At 35.1% G+C, this 20,177-nt stretch overlaps 1 protein-coding gene across 2 annotated transcripts in view; it reads left to right on the forward strand.

The window, feature by feature from the left end:
- The window catches only part of KANSL1L (KAT8 regulatory NSL complex subunit 1 like), a 120,422-nt gene that overhangs the window by 83,223 nt on the left and 17,022 nt on the right, over window positions 1-20,177 (forward strand). For both annotated transcript variants that reach the window (XM_066233452.1, XM_066233453.1), the window contains exons 7-8: window positions 12,864-13,029; window positions 16,175-16,282. In XM_066233452.1, the coding sequence (XP_066089549.1) occupies window positions 12,864-13,029; window positions 16,175-16,282 (274 nt within the window). The remainder of the gene's footprint in view (window positions 1-12,863; window positions 13,030-16,174; window positions 16,283-20,177) is intronic.

Consider the following 20,177-nt stretch of genomic DNA (forward strand, 5'->3'; position numbering starts at 1 on the left):
AAAGTAACAAAGGAAAATAGGCAATTATATGCCTTATATTTGAAAATTTACATAAAATGGACAAAGTCTTTAAAAATATGTAGCATATCAAAGTTAATCAAAAAGAAATAGAGAATCTGAATAGTTTATAACCATTTAAAAATTGAATTTATAATTAAAATTCTTCTCACAAGAAAACACAGTTTACTTCACTGAATTGAGCAGCATGCTACTGAATAATCTCAAGGAAAATGTAATTCCACCTTATACAAATTTAAAGGAAATTAGATTCTAGCATACTCTTTATATAAACAAGGGCAGTTTTGAAAAGGAAAATTTTAGGCTGATTTCCATTCTTAACATAGATGCAGAAATTCTAAACAAAATGGTTATAAGTAAGCCCAGCAATATATAAAAAGAACATGAAATTTGGCAATGTTGGTTTCATACCAGGAATGCATGGTTGGTTTAACATTGGAAAGTAAATGAGTTTACTACTCAGGGAAAAGTGAATACTTAGGTAAGAAATCATGTGATTATCTCTAAATAGTACAGAAAATAAGATTTGATAATATTACCTGTCTCTTCATGATAAAAGTTCTGAAATTGAAGCTAACCTTTCCCCTAAACTCTGGCAGTGAGTGTACTGTGCATTTGCTTGTTTGTTCATCCTTATATGTCTGGAGCCCCTCTACTCTGCTGGGTCCAGGGGACTCCGGGATGAGGAAGTCAGCCCCTTCCTTCAAGGAATATGTATGACCCCCAAGTGAGTGTCTAGCTCAGGGGTCCCCAAACTTTTTACACAGGGGGCCAGTTCACTGTTCCTCAGACTGTTGGAGGGCCGGACTATAAAAAAAACTATGAACAAATCCCTATGCACACTGCACATATCTTATTTTAAAGTAAAAAAAAAAACAAAATGGAACAAATACAATATTTAAAATAAATAACACGTAAATTTAAATTAACAAACTGACCAGTATTTCAATGGGAACTATGCTCCTCTCACTGACCATCAATGAAAGAGGTGCCCCTTCCGGAAGTGCGGTGGGGGCCGGATAAATGGCCTCAGGGGGCCGTAGTTTGGGGACCCCTGGCTAGCTTGCTGGGGGAAAACCATTCAACTAGTGAATTAAAATAGTAATATTTTAGGCACCTCCTAAACATTTAGACAGTAAATACATGGATGAACTTTGATTTAAGAACACATGTTTGTTTCCCCTCCCCTCATTTGTCCTTGCTTTTGGCAACCATCAGCTTGTTTATTCTGTGAGTCTGCTTCTGTTTTGCTTATTCATTTGTTTTGTCTTTAGATCTCACATATAAGTGAAATAATGTGGTATCTTTCTTTGACTTATTCACTTAGTAGAATACCCTCTAGGTCAATCCATGTTGTCACAAATGTTAAGATTTCATTCTTTTTCATAGCTGAGTAAAATTCCATTGTACATATGTATCACATCACCTTTATCCAGTCATCTATTGATGGATACTTAGCTTGCTTCCATGTCTTGGCTATTGTTAAGTAATCATGCAGTGAACATAGAGGTTCATTATCTTTTTGAATTAGTCTTTTTATTTTCTTAGAAAAATACCCAGAAGTTAAATTGCTGGGTTGTATGGCAACTCTGTTTTTAATTTTTGGAGAAACGTCCATACTGTTTTTCATAGTGGCTGCACCAATTTACATACAGTCCCATCAATAGTATATGAGAGTTCCCTTTCCCCACGTCACCGACACTTATTGATTTTTTGATGATAGCCATTCTGACAGGTGTGAAGTGATAGCTCGACGTGATTTAGATTTGTATTTCCCTGATGATTAGTAATGTTGGCCATCTTATGTCCTCTTTGAAGAAATATTTATTCAGGTCCATTTTTTATTTGGATTGTTTGTAGGGTTTTTTGATGTTGAGTTCCTTATATATTTTGGATATTAACCCCTTTTTACATCTATCAATTGTGAATGTCTTCTCCCATTAGTAGGTTATCTTTTTGATTTATTGATGGTTTCCTTTGTTGTGCAAAAGCTTTTTAGTTTGATGTAGTCCCACTTGTTTTTCTTTTGTTTTCCAAGCCTGAAGAGACATGTCCAAAAGATATTACTAAGAGAAACATCAAGGAGTTTACTGCCTGTTTTCTTCTATGAGCGTATGGTTTCAGGTCTTACATCTAAGTCTTTAATTCATTTTGAGGGTTTTTTGTATTTGGTATAAGAAATGGATTCAATTTAACCTTTTTGCATGTGTCTGTCCAGTTTTCTCAACACCACTTATTGAACTACCTTTACCCCATTGTATAACCTTGCCTTCTTTGTTGTAGATTAATTGATCGTATAAATGAGGGTTTATTTCTTCACTCTTCTCTATTCTATTGAGCTATATATCAGTTTTCATGCCAGTATCATACTGTTTTGATTACTGTAGATTTGTAGTATAGTTTGCAATTGAAGAGCATACCTTCCACTTTGTTCTTTCCCAAGCTTTCTCTGGCTATTTGGGGTCTTCTGTGGTTCCATATAAATTTTAGGATTGGTTGTTCCAGTTCTGAGAATAATGCTACTAGTATTTTAATAGAGGTTGTATTGAATCTGTATTTTGCTTTAGACAGTACTGACATTTTAACAATATTAATCCTTTCAGTCCATTAGCATGGTGTGTTCTTGCATTTATTTATATTTCTTCAGTTTCTTTTTTTAATGTCTCACTGTTTTTCAAGTACAGGACTTTCACCTCTTTGTTTAAATTTATTCCTAAGTATTTTATACTTTTTGATGCATTGCAAATGGAATTGTTTTTAAATTTCTCCTTGTGATTATTCATTATTAGTTGTAGATATGCAATAGATTTCTGTATAGATTTTATATCCTGCAGCTTTACTGAATTTATTATCTCTGATAGCTTTTTGGTGGACTCTTGAGGGCTTTTTTTATATATATAGTGTTGTGTTATCTGCAAATAATGAGTTTTACTTCTTCTTTTCTGATTAGATGCCTTTTATTTCTTTTTCTTTTCTGAGTATTATAGCGAGGACTCCAATACTATGTTGAATACAGGTTGCTAATATTTTGTTGAGAATTTTTGCATATATGTTCATCAAGAATATTGGCCTATAATTTTTTTTGTAATGTCTTTATCTGCTTTTCATATTAAATTAATGCTGGCTTCATGAAATGAGTTTGAAAGCATTCTTTTGTCTTTAATATTTGAAATATTTTAAGAAGGATAGGTATTCTTTAAATATTTGGTAGATTCAACTGTGAAGCTGTCTGGCCCTGGATTTTTATTTTGGGGGAGTTTTTTTTATTGCTTCAATTTTATTGGTAATAATCAGTTTATTTAGATTTTTCTATTTATTTCTGATTCAGTCATAGAAGGTTATATACATCTAGAAATTTATTTCTTCTAGATTGTTGAATTTTTTGGCATTATAATTGTGGTATTAATGATTACATGTGTAGTTCTGTGGTGTCAGCTTTAACATCTCTTTATTTTGGCTTCCCTTTTCTTGATGAGTTTGGATAATGGTTTATTAATTTTGTTTTATTGTTTCAGAGAATCAGCTTTTAGTTTCACTGGTCTTTTCAATTGTTTTTTAACTTGTTGTATTTCCACTCTGATCTTAATTATTTTCTTCTTTTTGTATTTTGGGTTTTGTTGGTTTTTTCTTTTTCTAGTTCCTTTAGGTATAGCGTGAGGTTATTTCAATTTTTTCTTGTTTCCTGAGGTAGGATTGTATAGCTATGAACTTCCCTCTTAGAACTGCTTTTGCTGCACTGAAAGAAAATTTAATTTTTTAAAGGATATCTACAAAAGTGAATATTAAACATTACACTTAATGGGGGACATGAAGCCTTTTCCTTTAGAAAGGGAATGACACAGGATGCTGAGTGCTCTCATTTGTATTCCACATTTTACTGCAAGGATCATCTGGCATGGTCAAATAATAAAAGATATATAATTTAGAATGGAAGGATCAAAACAGTCATTCGTAGATTGCTTTTGTGGAGAATCTAAAAGAATAAACAGATGAATTATTTGAATTTACTATTAGTTTATAAAATTATTTTCCAGAAAAAGCAAAATTACATTTTAAATATACCACTTAAATTAGTATCAAAATTTATAAAGTACTTTGTAATATATTTAGCTACAGGTGTACAAATGGATTACACAAAAATTTATTAAACTTTAAGAGGTTTAAAGAACATGTAGGTAAATGTTTATATATATATTCATAAATAGGAATACTACAGTATTTCAAGAAGTAAGAACTTTTCATATTGACTCAGTTTTAATACAGTGCCTAATAAAATCTCAAAAGGTAGTTTGTTTTATGCATTAGTATGGTGGGATTTTTTGCTTGTTTTGGAATGTGACAAATTTATTTTAAAAATTATATGGCAGTATAAAAGATTAAGAATAAGTATGACAATAGCAAAGAATACATCGAGAGGACTCGTTCTACCAAATTTCAAAGCTGTAGAAGTTAAGACAGTGTGGTATTGGTGCAGGGGTAGAGAAATAAACAATGAAACCTTAGATAACTCAGAGACAGACTCAGTGTATATGGACACTTGATTTAAGACAGGTGGAAGTAGAGAACGTTAATATTTTAAGTTAGTGGTGACGGGAAAATTGGTTATTTATATGGGGAAAATACAATTGAATTTCTATCCCTTAGGCCAGTGGTCAGCAAACTCGTTAGTCAACGGAGCCAAATATCAACAGTACAACAATTGAAATTTCTTTTGAGAGCCAAATTTTTTAAACTTAAACTATATAGGTAGGTACATTCCTTATCAAGGTAGTGCCCACACGTGGTATTTTGTGGAGGAGCCACACTCAAGAGGCCAAAGAGCCGCATGTGGCTCGCGAGCCGGGTTTGCCGACCAGGGCCTTAGGCTATACAATAATCACCTAGAGGTAGAGTATAGAATTAAATATGAAAGGAAACATTAAAAGGCACTTTAGAAGATATTACAGAATATATAATAATCTCAAAGTAGGGAAATATTCTAATAAACTATAAAGTTATGAAATTAACTACATTAAAATGAAGAATTTCTGTTCAAGACAGTGAAACACAAGATGCTGTGTGGGAGATATTTGCCACTAGTAACCACCGTTGACCTCATAGTCAGAATATGAAGAATTACTAAAACAGAAAAATGTCAATCAATTAAAGACAAGCAAAATACTTGAAAATGCCACTTTCATAAGATATTCTGTCCATCCAAAAATATCAAAAAGCAGTCACCTCATTGGTAATTTGAAAAAATTCAGATTAAAAGAACAAAATACCAACTTATGCCCACTAGATTGGGAAAGTATTAAAAATATACTGTTCACAAAAATTAAGGAATATTTTATAGCTTCATATTCATTTTGAAATATCCCCTAATTTTTGTGAACAGTATAATATCAAGTATTGGTGTGGATGGGGAGCATTGGTAACTAACACATCGCTAGTGCGAGAACAATTGGTACAAGCATGTTAGCAAATAGTTTGACATCTTCTAGTAAAGGAAAAGATAAACATACTTGTAACTTAAGATCATGCTTCTAGAATGATATCCTAGAACAAGTGTGATTTTTTTGCATCAGCAGGACACGTATATTACTGTTCAGGGAAGCATTATTAATGATAGTTTCAAACTGTAAACAACCAGGTTTGAATAATTCACGTAATTACAATAATATATTCAGTAATGAAATTTTTATATCACAGTGTCGACAGAAACATGCAATAGGAATGAATTTCATTTGCTGGCACACCTTTTCTTGTTGTGCTTCACTTTATTGCACTTAACAGATGTTGAATGTTTTACAACTTGAAGATTCTCCACTGAAAAGAAATTATGACTTGTTGAAGTTTCAGATGATGGTTAGCATCTTTAGCAAAATAGTTTTTTTGTGTGTGTATGTGTGTGTGTGTGAGAGAGACAGAGACAGAGAGAGGGACAGATAGAGAGGAAGGGAAAGAGATGAGAAGCATCAATTCTTTGTTTCAGTTCCTTAATTGTTCATTGATTGCTTTCTCATGTGCCTTGACCCAGGGGGCTACAGCAGAGTGAGTGACCCCTTGCTCAAGCCAGTGACCATGGGGTCATGTGTATGATCTCATGCTCAAGCCTGCGATCTCGGGGTTTCGAACCTAAGTCATCCGCATCCCAGTCTGATGCTCTATCCACTGCGCCACCATCTGGTCAGATAATATATAGTATTTTTTAACCAAGGTATATAAATTGTTTATTTTAGATACAGTGCTATTGCACACTTAATAAACTACAGGATAGTGTAAATATAACTTTTATATGCACTGGGATATAATCACTATTGTGATATTTGCTTTATTGCAGTGGTCTGGAACTGAACCACAGTATTTCCCAGGTATGCCTTATATCCCTCCAAAATTAAAAACACACATTAAGCCAAGTATATATACTCATATGTTCATAATAGCACTATCCCCAATAGCCAACAGGTAGAAACAGCTCAAATATCCATCAGTGCATGAACTGATAAATTGTGGTATATACATACAATGGTATATTATTCAGCCATAAAAGAATGAAGTACTGGCCCTGGCTGGTTGGCTCAGTGATAGAGCATCACCCGGCGTGTGGAAATCCTGGGTTTGATTCCTGGTCAGGGCACACAGGAGAAGCACCCATCTGCCTCTCCACCCTTCCCCCTCTCCTTTCTCTCTGTCTCTCTCTTCCCATCCCACACCCAAGGCTCCACTGGAGCAGGGTTGACCCGGGCACTGAGGATGGCTCCATGGCCTCCACCTCGGGCTCTAGAATGGCTCCAGTTGTAATGGAGCAATGCCACAGATGGGCCAAGCATCACCCCCTGGTGGGCATGCCGGGTGGATCCTGGTTGGGGGTTCATTCGGAAGTATGTCTGTCTGCCACCCCCTTTCTCACTTCAGAAAAATACCCCCCAAAATAAATAAATAAATAAATAAATAAATAATAGAATGAAGTACTAATATGTGCTACAATCTGGATGATCATCAAAATCATTATGCTAAGTGAAAAAACTGACCCAGAAGGTCACATATTATATGATTCCATTTATAAGAAATATTCAGAATAGGTGTATCCATGAGAGATTGGTTGTTGCCAGGGCCTGGGGGTGTGAAATAATAGGGCAACATTGCTTAATGGGTAAGAAGTTTAACTTTGGAGTGATAAAACATTTTTGGAACTAAATAGATGTGGTAGTTGCACATTATAAATGTACTAAAGGCCACCACATTGTTAACTTTAAAATGTTTATTTTATGTAATGTGAATTTCACCTCAATAAATTATTTTTTAAATGTGAATTGATAAATGAAATAATTCATTGTAAATAAACCTAAATGTCATCAGCAGGAGATTGGCTAAATATATTAGAGTATCCATATTCTGGAATACTGTACTATAAAAAGAATTAGGAAGCTCTATACAAACTGATGAGGAAAGGTCTCCGAGATGTACCATTTATTAGGGGGAAAAGGCAAGATATAGAACCATCTATAGGCTACTATTTATGTTAAAAGGTGAGGGCAAAATACACATATGTACCAAGTAGTGGACTTGCAGTGTCATATGGTAATTCTCTGTTTAACTTTTTTGAAGAACCACTGAACCATTTCCCACACCAGTTGAATTATTTTAAATTCCTGTCAGCAATGTATGAGGTCCCCAAATTTTCTACATTTGTTATTCCTTAGCAACACTTATTTCCTGGTTTTCTTTTTAATTATTATTATAGACATACTACAGGGTGTGATGTGGTACCTCCTTGTGGTTTTAATTTGCATTTCCCTAATGACTGTTGATACTGAGTATATTGTCACATGCTTGTTGGCCATTTGTATTCCTTGTTTGAAGAAAATCTGTTCAAGTCATTTGCCTATTTTTTTCTTTATTTTTTAAATTGAATTGTTTGCCTTTTTAATGAGATGTAAGAGCTCTTTATATATTTTTGATACTTGTCCCTTATCAGATATATATTTCCTAAATATTTTATCACATTCTGTAGGTGCTCCTTGATTTTTGATATTTATTCATGCACAAATTTTTAACATTGATGACATCCAATTTATAAATTCTGTGGTTTTTGTGCTTTTGATATAATATCTAAGACTCCATTGCTTACTCCAAGATAATGAAGATTTACCCCTGTGTTTTCTACTATATATTTATGGCTTTAAACTCTTATATTTAGGTCATTAATTCATTTTGAGTACATTTTTATATATAGTGTTAAGTAGGAGTCCCACTTCATTCTTTTTCTTCCTAATTGTGAATATTCAGTTGTACCAGCACCACTTATTGATGAAACTATATTCCCCACTGAGTGGTCCTGATACCTCTATCATAAATATTTATAAAAGGAAACATTTAAAAATAGCTGTTGATCAAGAGACTATCAAGAAAGTGAAAAGAAGCTCAGACAGGGAGCAATATATAGAACATACAAACAACTTGCAATTTTCTAGAGTGTATAAAGCAAACTTAAAAAGTCAGTAAGAAAAGGACATCCCAATAAAAAAATCATCAAGGCCTGCCTGTGGTGGCACAGTGGATAAAGTGTCGACCTGGAACGCTGAGGTCGCCGGTTCGAAACCCTGCACTTGTCTCGTCAAGGCACATATGGGAGTTGATGCTACTTGCTCCCCCCCCCCATTTTCTCTCTCTCTCTCTCTCTCTCTCACTCTCCTCTAAAATGAATAAATAATAAGAAAAAATCATCAAAACATGTATTTCCCCAAAGAAGGAACAATGAATGGCCAATTATAGGTATAAAAATGTGCTCAACTTAAATAATAAAGAGCAATGTAAATTTCAACCATGATATACTATTTGTATCCTCTGAGATTGGCAAAAGTGAGAAATCTGACAACTATGTTGGCAGGGATCTGAAGCAGTAAGAACTAAGGTCTGCTCTGTTGGAGTATCAATTAGTTACAACTACTTTGTAATACAGCATATCATCTAGTCATGTTGAATATGTGCATTCATGCATTTGTATAACCTAATAATTCTATTACTATTAGTGTACTCTAGAGAAATTCCTTCAACCATGTGTCAGGACACAAATACAGTAGTGAACAAAAGTGGCTTTATAGTTGTACATATACAAACATTTATTAATTACATTATTTGTATTTCCATATGAACTGTAAACCTACTTTTGCCCACTCCTGTATAATGATACATTCTTCATAATAATAAAAAACTAGAAACAATCTATCTATAAACAGAAAAATGCTGAATTGAATACATATAATTTTGACTAATAAAGTAGGAAAATACACTTAACATTATTCTGTCTATATACATTTTTAAAGCATATAGACTTACATACACTTATTTGAAAAACCTATGAAGAAAGTCAAAGAAATGATAAAATTACAATTTAGGGTGGCAGTTACTCCTGGAAGTTGAGAGAAAAATATGATTAAAGAGGCACATTGTACTAGTTAAGATACAAGTTTAGCTTTATTTGATACCAACCCCAAATAGTAACATAAACAAGATATAAATTTCTTTGTCTTGTAACAGACTGAAAATATTCCAGGCATGACAGCTATGCTTTATGTGGTTACCCAGGACCCAGGTTCCTCCCACCTACTTGTTGGGTGTTTCCGAGCAGTCCCCTCATCCACATAGTTACAGGTGGCTCACCACCACAGACAGCTAAGTCACAGGTAGCAAAGGGAAGGACTAAGCGACCTTCTTAAGGTCACTTCCTGGATGTTGCACACATGACTTCTCTCTGTGGTCTTCTGGCTAGAATTTAGTAATTTTTAAGTGCACGGAAGCTTAACAAATGTGCTCAATCAAAAGTCAGGAGTGTTGAAAAGGAGATAGCACAGATATTAGAGGGAAGTAGCAATCTCTTTCACAGGCTTGTGCAGGTGGTGTAAGAAACGCAGGAAAAACGCACCCAAGTTATTGCTAATTGCTCTGTTCCTTAAAGTAGGAAGGTGATTATAGGTATGGTATGGTTTAAAACTCATTTTATGCCTTCCCTATAAATTATATTCTCCTTAGTATATATAAAATATTTCATTATTAAAGTTAAAGAATTTAGTGGGAACTTTCAGGATTTTACTGGAATTTTATGCAGCATATGGTATTGTTCGTCACACCCTCAAGATATTTGCATTTTTATTGGCAAGTATTTCCTGGTTTTTCTCTTATTTCTCCATCCATTCCTTTTCAGCCTCCTCAGCTTCACTTTCTCTGCAGGGGAAAACAAAGGCCTTTTCCTAGATGCCCCTCACTTGTCTCCATAATTATTTAGGATAGTTTCAAATTGGCTAATGGGTTTCCTGGATTTGGAAATATTTCAAGAGAAAACTAATTATATGGTAAATATTCGGATTTTATTAACTTTTATTCATACTGCTGTAGCCATATATGGAAAAAGGGAGGTTAGCACATCTTTTCTTTGTAATTTCAAATAAATGTTCCCTATACCTTTCTGAACTACATCATAAAAGAGCAAGTAATTCTATAATGAGTAAAAAGTACCAGTGCATTTTATAAGAAACAGCAACTGTTCCTATAAATTTATACTTATAACATAATTAGGATAAATCATGTACCCACGTTGAATCTTTTTATCAAAACTCATCAGTGTACTAGACCTCCCAGAACAATGAATGCATTTTCTAGCCTTCCTTGTAGCTAGGTGTGACTATCCAACCTAAGTCTTGGCCAATAGAATGTAAACAGAAGTCATTACATGATATATGTTAACATTTATTAACAGAGACTGTTTTTCTCCAATGAAATAGTGTAAGGCATACATGTATTTGAAGTTTTATTCACCTAAAAATTTTTTTTGTATTTTTCTGAAGTTGGAAACGTGGAGGCAGTCAGACAGACTCCCGCATGCACCTGACTGGGATCCACCCGGCATGCCCACCAAGGGGCGATGCTCTGCCCATCTGGGGCGTTGCTCTGTTGCATCCAGAGCCATTCTAGCACCTGAGGCAGAGGCCATAGAGCCATCCTCAGCACCTGGGCCAACTTTGCTCCAATGGAGCCTTGGCTATGGGAGGGGAAGAGAGAGACAGAAAGGAAGGAGAGGGGGAGCGGTGGAGAAGCAGATGGGTGCTTCTCCTGTGTGCCTGTGTCCCTGAATAGAACCTGGGACTCCTGCACGCCAGGCTGACACTCTACCACTGAGCCTACCGGCCAGGGCCACTTAAATTTTTTTAAAGATAAAACTCACTTCATCAGCATTCAAGTTTCAACCGTATGTTAAGGATAGTATCAAGTTCTGGGAATACAAAATTAAGCAAATTTTAGCCCCAACCTTCAAGGAGCTAGTAATGGTTCAGAGGAAATCTAATTGATTCCTATGATACAGAGAGATATACCCAATTGCTGTGGGAACACAGAGAAAATGCGACTTGGCCAGGAAACTGAAACGCAAGAAAGTTGATAAACCTAATTAATTTAAGACTGTAGAATAAAAATGTTTAAAAATAGCATCTAAGGATGTGTTATTATAAGCATTTTAAATATCCATTACTAAAAAACAAAAATCAAATTGAGCCCTAATGTTACTGTAGGAGATAGAAGTGAAAGTGAAGGAAGGAGTACAAGTGAACTCTATTATAAAAATATTTTTCTATTTTACAGTTTTTTGCAATTGATTTTATATTAATTTTATCACCATAAAAATAATTAAAATTGAGCATTCATACTAAATATGTATGGGGTGGGGCAAAATTAGGTTTATAGTTATTTGTATGGAAAATAATAGAATAATACAAGAATAAACTTGTGTACTCACAAACTGTAAACCTACTTTTGCCCCTCCCTGTATTTTTGTTGTTGTTGTTGTTTTTTGTATTTTTCTGAAGCTGGAAATGGGGAGAGACAGTCAGACAGACTCTCGCATGTGCCTGACCAGGATCCACCGGGCACGCCTACCAGGGGGCGATGCTCTGCCCCTCCGGGGCGTCGCTCTGTTGCGACCAGAGCCACTCTAGCGCCTGGGGCAAAAGCCAAGGAGCCATCCCCAGCCCGGGCCATCTTTGCTCTAATGGAGCCTCGGCTGCAGGAGGGGAAGAGAGAGACAGAGAAGAAGGAGAGGGGGAGGGGTGGAGAAGCAGATGGGCGCCTCTCCTGTGTGCCCTGGCCGGGAATCGAACCCGGGACTTCTGCACGCTAGGCTGATGCTTTACCACTGAGCAAACCGGCCAGGGCCCCTCCCTGTATTTTTCATGTAGCAACATAACTTTTTTGATTTAGTAAACATGGTTTTCTTGAGATTCCTGGACTCAAAAGTTTGTCTTATGAAAGTCAAACTCATTTAACATATTGCATGTTTCATGCATAACTTTTTAATGTTTTAAATTAAATTTTACTTAACAGAAACATGTAAAATACTCATAGTAGTTCACTGGTATTCCACTATAAATATTATCTGTCATTAGAATTTAAGGGAGAGACTCGAGTTTCATTCATTGTAACAGGTTACGAGGCAGAAAAGAGCACACACAGTTCTGAATCATTATAGCAATTCCTCAGCATCACTTAGAATTCTAACATGGAGTATAACCATTTTCTTTTCACCCAAAGCTTCTCACACTTATTTGTTTTCATTGTGATTTCATAAGATAGAAGAAAGACCCATTTTCGTAGATATCGCTCTTCATTTTGAAAGACTGAAAAGGGACTAGTCAAATCTCATCACGTTCGTGGCCTTAAATAACTTCTCTCACTCTGTCATTTTAAAAGTCTTTCTCCAAGGTGACTTAAGCCAGGACTTTTTTCTTTGTTATTAGAAACTGTCCTATGTTACATTCTCTGATTCAGTTTTCAAGAAAAAAAAAAGTCTTTAAATTATTTTTTTTTTCTTGCAGACTTTGCCTTCAAAAGAAACACTGTTTTTAAATACTACACAAACGCCTTGCCTGCAGGCAGCTTCAGCTTGGAGTAGCTGTGAACACCACTCGGAGTCTCAGATGCTGAAAGAACACGTGGCAGAGTTAGATTCCTCTTTCCATTCTGTTCTATCCTTGCCATCAGGTAAGCCTCCTGGGATTCCTCAGTCAGTCTGAATACTGTCTGTGGTGAAATCTAATCCAGTAAATACAAGGAATCTAATGTAATTTAGTTATCAATTATTCTGGATATTATAGCTAAACAATTTTCATAGAGAATTAAGTTACATGCTGACTTAATGTCCTGTCTTTGCAAGTGATTCTTTACAACTTTGGAAACCACTGTGATTTACTTTGGGGAATAACTAGCTTTTGATCTTTTGAGTGTTAAAATTTTAGCACTTTATTGATAACATGGCTATGTTATTGAAGTGTTTCTCAGTAAGTCATTGTTCATTTTCTCATGTGTTATTTTGTAAGGAGTTTTCCCTGACATATAACATTCCTCTATTTATCATTAATCAGCATTGACTTTCTTGGAGAAAAGAAAATTGTCCATCTTTAGGTATAATCAATTTTGTGTGTGTGACAGAGTCAGAGAGAGGGATAGATAGGGACAGACAGACAGGAAGGGAGAGAGATGAGAAACATCAGTTCTTCATTGCGGCTCCTTAGTTGTCCATTGATTGCTTTCTCATATGTGCCTTGATCTGAGTTCACACAGCAGATTGAGTGAACTCTTGCTCGAGCCAGCGTCCTTAGGACTCAAGCTGGTGAGCCTTGCTCATACTCGATGAGCCTGCGCTCAAGCTGGCAACCTCAGAGTCTCGAACCTGGATCCTCTGCATCCCAGTCCGATGCTCCATCCATTGCACCACCGCCTGGTCAGACTAGGTATAATCAATTTTTGAACCCTAAGAGTATCTATTAGCCACAACTAAGTAGATGAGACAAACATTCCACATCCCTAGGTGGTGTTAAGATTCCAGTTCTTTCTGTTGGAACCTTTCTAGTCTTACCTAGGAACTAAAATAAATACTGAGCATAATAGGAAACATTCCACACACCAGTTAATTCAGGTTCTTCACTTTTTAGGAAGAGACCTCAAATGGGCTTTTGTTTCCTTTTCAGCTTTTGGTTCTAATCATCCAGGGACTGCTCCTCTTTGTAAAGCACTAGTTTTGTACTTATCCCTGCCCTGGACCTTACTTTGGTTTTTACCAGTATTAGAGTAGTTTCTTAAGCACACCATATTTTGAAGTAAGTTCCATCTTTGAGGAAACCTAATAATGGAAATAAATTTAACAGTAATGAAGCCAACATTTGGTATTATCACACACTGGTGCCTATTAGCACATTAGTTTCTTGTTTCTTACACCACTATGGTAACAGGTGCTGTTGTTGTCTTTTTCTTATATAGCAGAAAAATCAAGGCTTACATATGTTCCTCATCCAAGATTACACAGCTAATAATGATGAAGGCAGGATTTGACTTGTAGTAATTCTCCAGAACCACACTAACCTTTACACTTTACTGCCTGTTTTCTTATTAGTAAATTTCTTTCTGATAATCCTGAGAGCTAGTATAAATATCCTTCATCTTAATCCTATTATATTCCCTCTAATAAGTTAGGATTATCTTCCTCACCTACTACTAATTAGGATTATTCTTGTGTTCATTTAATAAAAATCTGAATGCCTACTGTATACAAGATACTAAGTAAGAGCTAGGAGTATAAATACAGATAAATACCTCAAGGTCCTTGCATTCTAGTTTAAGACAACTGAAATGTAAACTAGTAAGTATAATAAAGTGTTAGGAAACATTTTGATAAAAGCCCCACAGGTCACAGTATGAGTACTAAGGAAGATATGTGGGTATGTGGGTGGAACCTATATCATGTTTTCTCACAACTCAAGTGTCCAAGAACATTAGTAGAATAGGTTATAGTCTTTATAAAGTGACATTTCTTTGGAGTTGTATGTTTTGGTAATTGGAAATACCAAAATCCTGAAATGTTTAAGCAGACTCCACGATAATTACTCATGAACCCCATTTGTTTTCATATTTTTCCCACATTTGAATGTGGATCTGCCATTTATATGCACTTGAGAGAGAGATGCTTTGTTTAAAATCCAGATCCTTCCTAGGACTATCCTCATTTACGCATTCATTTTTCTTAAAAGTGAGTACCTCCTTTCAGTAGCACCATGTTCAATATATCAACTGCTTTGTAAAATATTTGTTTTTTAGAAAAAAGATTCAGTGTCTCTTAATGCTTGTTAAGCCCTGGCCAGATAGCTCAGCTGGTTAGAGCATTGTCCTGATATGCCAAGGTTGCAGATTTGATCCTTGGTCAGGGCACATACAGGAGCAGATTGATGTTTCTGTTTCTCTCCCTCTCTTTCTAAAATCAATAAATAAAACAAATGCTTGGTAAGATAATTTTATTTTTGCATTCTTGATTAAAAAAACTCCTGAAATAGAGGTGAAGCATATATTACTACTCAGTTTCTCTTTTGGTTGTGAGATTATAGATTATAAACAAGTGAATTGAATGTTTTGTACTTTCCATTGATTTGAGACAGAGACGGCATCAACTCGATTTTTTCACTTAGGTGTTCCACTTAGTTGTGCACTTGTTGATTGTATCTTGAGTGTGCCCTGACTGGGATGCAACCATGACCTCTGGGCACTGGGAAAATGCTCTATCCACCGAGCCCCCAGGCAGGGCTTGCCTGTCTTTCTTTAGAGAGAGCTAGTTTGTCTAGGTTTTAAAATCTGTAAAGATTCATTTTGAGATTTATACTGGTAAACTAAGAGAATGTAAAAGTTGACATTTTCATAAAATGTTGCATCAGAATTATTGTGGTTTTCCCTTCAAGTAATTAAAACCATGTAATAACATCTTTTGGAAACCTCATTGTTGCAAATTCAAAGTTGTGGGGGAGGAGTGGAATGGTCTTAAAGAGTCAGCCACATTTGGTTCTGTTTTATTTAAGACCTTTTGGGTATATTTTTTTTATCATCTGTGAATATTTATAATTTTGTTCATCTTATGTTCTATTTTAGTTATTCATCATTAGCATTTGTTTATTTAAAACACATGATCAATAACTCTATAATACCACTACCAATGTTGTGAGAGAGTTTTGCCATTTCTGAAAGTTGTGATTTTCAAGCTTTTGCTTATTTGCTAAGTTTATGTGCTATTTATAGAAAGAAAGCAATCATAATGAATCTATAAAGAAGAATGCTAACTGAAAATTTTTTTACTTCATTTTTCCAGATGTACCTCTTCATTTTCACTTTGAAACATTGTTTAAAAAGACTGAAATAAAAGGAGATCTTGCTGAAAATAAATTTGTAGGAGACTGTATCATACCTCCATCCCCTGGTATGTTATTTACAAATCTTGCACACACACACACACACACACACATATATATACCTTTTATATCTTTCATATACTTACTACTTTTGCTTTTTAAGGGAATAAAATTTAACAAAGGAATAAATGTAAATCCTTAATTATTAATATTCACTTTCCACAAATCTTACACACACTTTCAAATAGCAAATACACAGGAGAATTCCTAATAAGAAATGGAGGATACTTACTGAATGAAAATTACAAAATATTATTGATAAACATAAAAGGAAATTTAAATAAATGTGGATAAACAGCATTCCTGAACAGTAAAATTAATAAGGATATCAGTTCTCCCCATTGGTTTAAATTTTTAATGCAATGTAGCTTGAAGTTCTAATAGCATTTGGTTAACTTAACAAAGTAACTGTGAAGGCCACCGAGCAGAACAACTGGGATGATAGAAAAGGCATCGCCAGAAAGAGGACGGAGAGAATCTAGCACAACCACATATGGACATACGACAAAAATCTGTAATATGTAGTTAGCTTAGATTCCATTTTGCTCACCTTTAGGAAAATAGATCCATGAACAAAACTAACAGCTTACACTTTATTATATAAGGGAAGAATTTAAGTCAGTGAGATAGTGAAGAACTATTCAGTGAAAGTACTGTTAGTTTTGGGGGAAAAGTTTGCATAGTTATTTCATACCATGTATCAGAATAAATTCTAGCTGGTTCAAGCATTTTAAATAAGAAGCTAAAAGTATACAATAAAACTTGAAAAATTATAATGAAACATTTATGAGTACTCTGAATGGGATGGGAACATTGTCTATGCTTGGAAGCAATAAGAAAGAAAAAAGTCATACAAAATATTTTACTTCTAAGAGGAATTATTTCCAGAGGAAATAATATCCCCTTAACAACTCAAGAATAGACTGAATGCCTATTAAAACTGGAGTTCTGAAATGTAGATTTTAAAATAAGTTTGAAAGAAACAGTAGCTTTTATATGTATTTACCAGTTATGACTTAGAATATGTATAGGAATGTTATCCTAGACACACTGACAATGATGATACATCTAGGATTAAACTTAACAAGGACCTACATGAGGAAAATATCAAAAATTTACTGAGGAACATAAGATTATGTGCCTATTATAGAGAGAAATAACCTATTCCTCAGTTCAAAAGACAGATACCATTTTCCCCAAAATTAATTTATAATTTTTCTAATTAGAATCACAGAGGTATTTTTCTTTTGAAACAGTTATTCTGAAGTTGATCTCAGAAAATATTGGTTGTTTTTTTTTTTTCTTTTTCCAAGTGAGAGGAGAGGAAATAGACTCCAACATGCGCTTCCGACCAGGATCCACCCGGCAAGCCCTGTCTGGGGCCAATGCTCTGCCCATCTGGGGCCATGCTCAAAACTGAGCTGTTTTTAACATCTGCGGTGGAGGCCCCATGGAGCCATCCTCAGCGCTCAGGGCTGATGTACTTTAACCAATCGAGCCATGGCTGTGGGAGGGAAAGAGAGAGGGAGAGAGAGAGAGGGAGAGAGAAGGTAGAGTGGCGAAGCAGATGGGTGCTTCTCCTGTGTGCCTGACCAGGAATCAAACCTGGAACATCCACACACTGGGCTGACACTCTACCACTGAGCAAACCAGCCAGGGCAAAAATATTGCTATTCTGAAGTTTATCTTAGAGAGAAAATATTGAATAGTCAATAAAACATTTAAAAGATCAATGAGGTGCCAGATATAAAAATGAATTATAAAGCTGTAATCATTAAAATATTGTGATGTTTATAGAAGCCAGATCAAGGATATGAGAAGGCCTAGACACAGACCAAAGGACTCATTTCCTATCAGTGTGGAAAGGATGGCCTAGTCAAGAAATAATTCTTAGGAAGTATTCCGTATGTGCCAGTACTGGCTGAAGGGCTTTATATTTATTTGCTTTAATCTGTACAACCCTGTAAAGTAAGTATTATATTTCTCTTTGACTAACTTTCCCCAGATCACAGTTGAATAGTGGTAGAGCCAGGATTCAAATCCAAGCTGCTGTCTGGCTCTGAGTGCATGCTTTAAAAAACTTAGTCTCTTTTGTAACTAGTGGCATTAAATAATGACACTTGGGAAAAGATAAAATGAGAACTCTACTTTACACATTGAAACAAATTTAAGATGGACGGACATTAAAGTACACTCCAGGTGAATTGAAGAGTTAAATGGTAAAAACTGTCTTAAGAATTAGAAAAACTAAGCATATTCAGTGAGTGCTTATGTGCTAGACTACTTTTCTGGTTGCATTAATAAATTGAAATATTATAATAATCAATTCTGGTAAGACTCTGGTTAAACTAGGACCCTCATATATTTGAGATACTATTGGCAATTGATACAAAGCCTTTTGACAAGTATTGTGAATCACAACACAATGCCTTTTTTTAAAAAAGTTTTCTATTGATTTGAGAGGGAGAGAAGGGGAAAGAAGAGAGGGAAGGGAAACGGGGAGCGTAAAGAGAAGTGAAGAGAGACAAAGCATCAACTCATTTTTCCACTTGGTTGTTCTACTTAGTTGTACACTCATTAGTTGTTTCTCATATGTACCCTGACTGGGTATTGAAACCACGACCTCGGTGCACCAGGATGGCACTCTATGCACTGACTCACCTGGCTAGGGCTCACAAGGCCTTTAAAGTGTGTATTTTTTGCCTGACCTGCAGTGGCGCAGTGGGTAAAAGCATCGACCTGGAACACTGAGGTCGCTGGTTCAAAACCCCGGGCTTTCTTGGTCAAGGCACATATGGGAGTTGATGCTTTCTGCTCCTCCTTTCTGTCTCCTCTGTCTAAAATGAATAAATAAAATCTAAAACTAAAAAAAAACAAACACAAAAATGGCTTATTTTAAAGTATGTATTTTTTAAATAAGACCATGGTGGGGGTGGTGTGGGGAGGCTACTTGTATAGTCGCTCAAAATGAATAACTAAAATGTCAACTGTTTTCTGATCCAATAAATCCATTTCCAAGAACCTAGTCTAATCCTAAATATGAAAGCATCTTTTAAAAAGTGGGAAACAATTTAAAGAGCATAATAGGGATTTGGTTAACTATCTAACATAGTAGAATGAATATACAGCTTTCAAAAATACCTTAAGTTCATATAAGGATGGAAACATCAAAGAATGTTAAGTACATAAAAGGATAAAAATGTTTAACTTCTATGTATGGTAGAGTTATAACCATGTAAAAATGGTTATATCAGTCAATCCTTTTAACAGTCAAATGCAATGTATGGGCCTTTGGGAGATCCTGATTTGATCTCAGCTATATATACTCACACCCACGCAACCAACACAAGCACTTTTTGAGCAGAAAAATTTGAATTTGAACTGGATGTTGGATATTAATGAATTGTTAATTTTGTCAGAGGTCATAATGTGATTACATAAATACACTTTATCTGTTAGAGATTCAAGCGGATATATATATATATATATATATATATCATATATACATGGTATATATGGGATGCTTTAAAAGATTCAGCAAAAAAATGGTGGGAGAGATGAAACAAGATCAGTTGCCAGTTCATAATTTTTTGATGCTGAATGATAGGTACTTGGGAGTTCATTCTCCTATTCTCCATTTGTTTTTTGTTTTTTTTGAAAATTTCCCACAGTCAAGTTAAAAGAAAAAAATGAAACCAGTAAGGACAAGTAACACTTGTCTGTGCTTAGGAAAAAAGAATGAAGACATAATGGGAAAAATAGGTTACACTCTGGTTCTTTTTCTTGATATAACTCTACTCCTTTGAATTCATCCTGAGACTAAACTTACAAAAATAGGAAAGATATGTGCATGAAATGATTATTTTAAGAATGTCCACAGTAATGTCCTGGTTCAATTCTCGG

This window comes from Saccopteryx bilineata, chromosome 5 (genome assembly GCF_036850765.1).
Source record: "Saccopteryx bilineata isolate mSacBil1 chromosome 5, mSacBil1_pri_phased_curated, whole genome shotgun sequence".
NCBI classification, from domain to species: Eukaryota; Metazoa; Chordata; class Mammalia; order Chiroptera; family Emballonuridae; genus Saccopteryx; species Saccopteryx bilineata.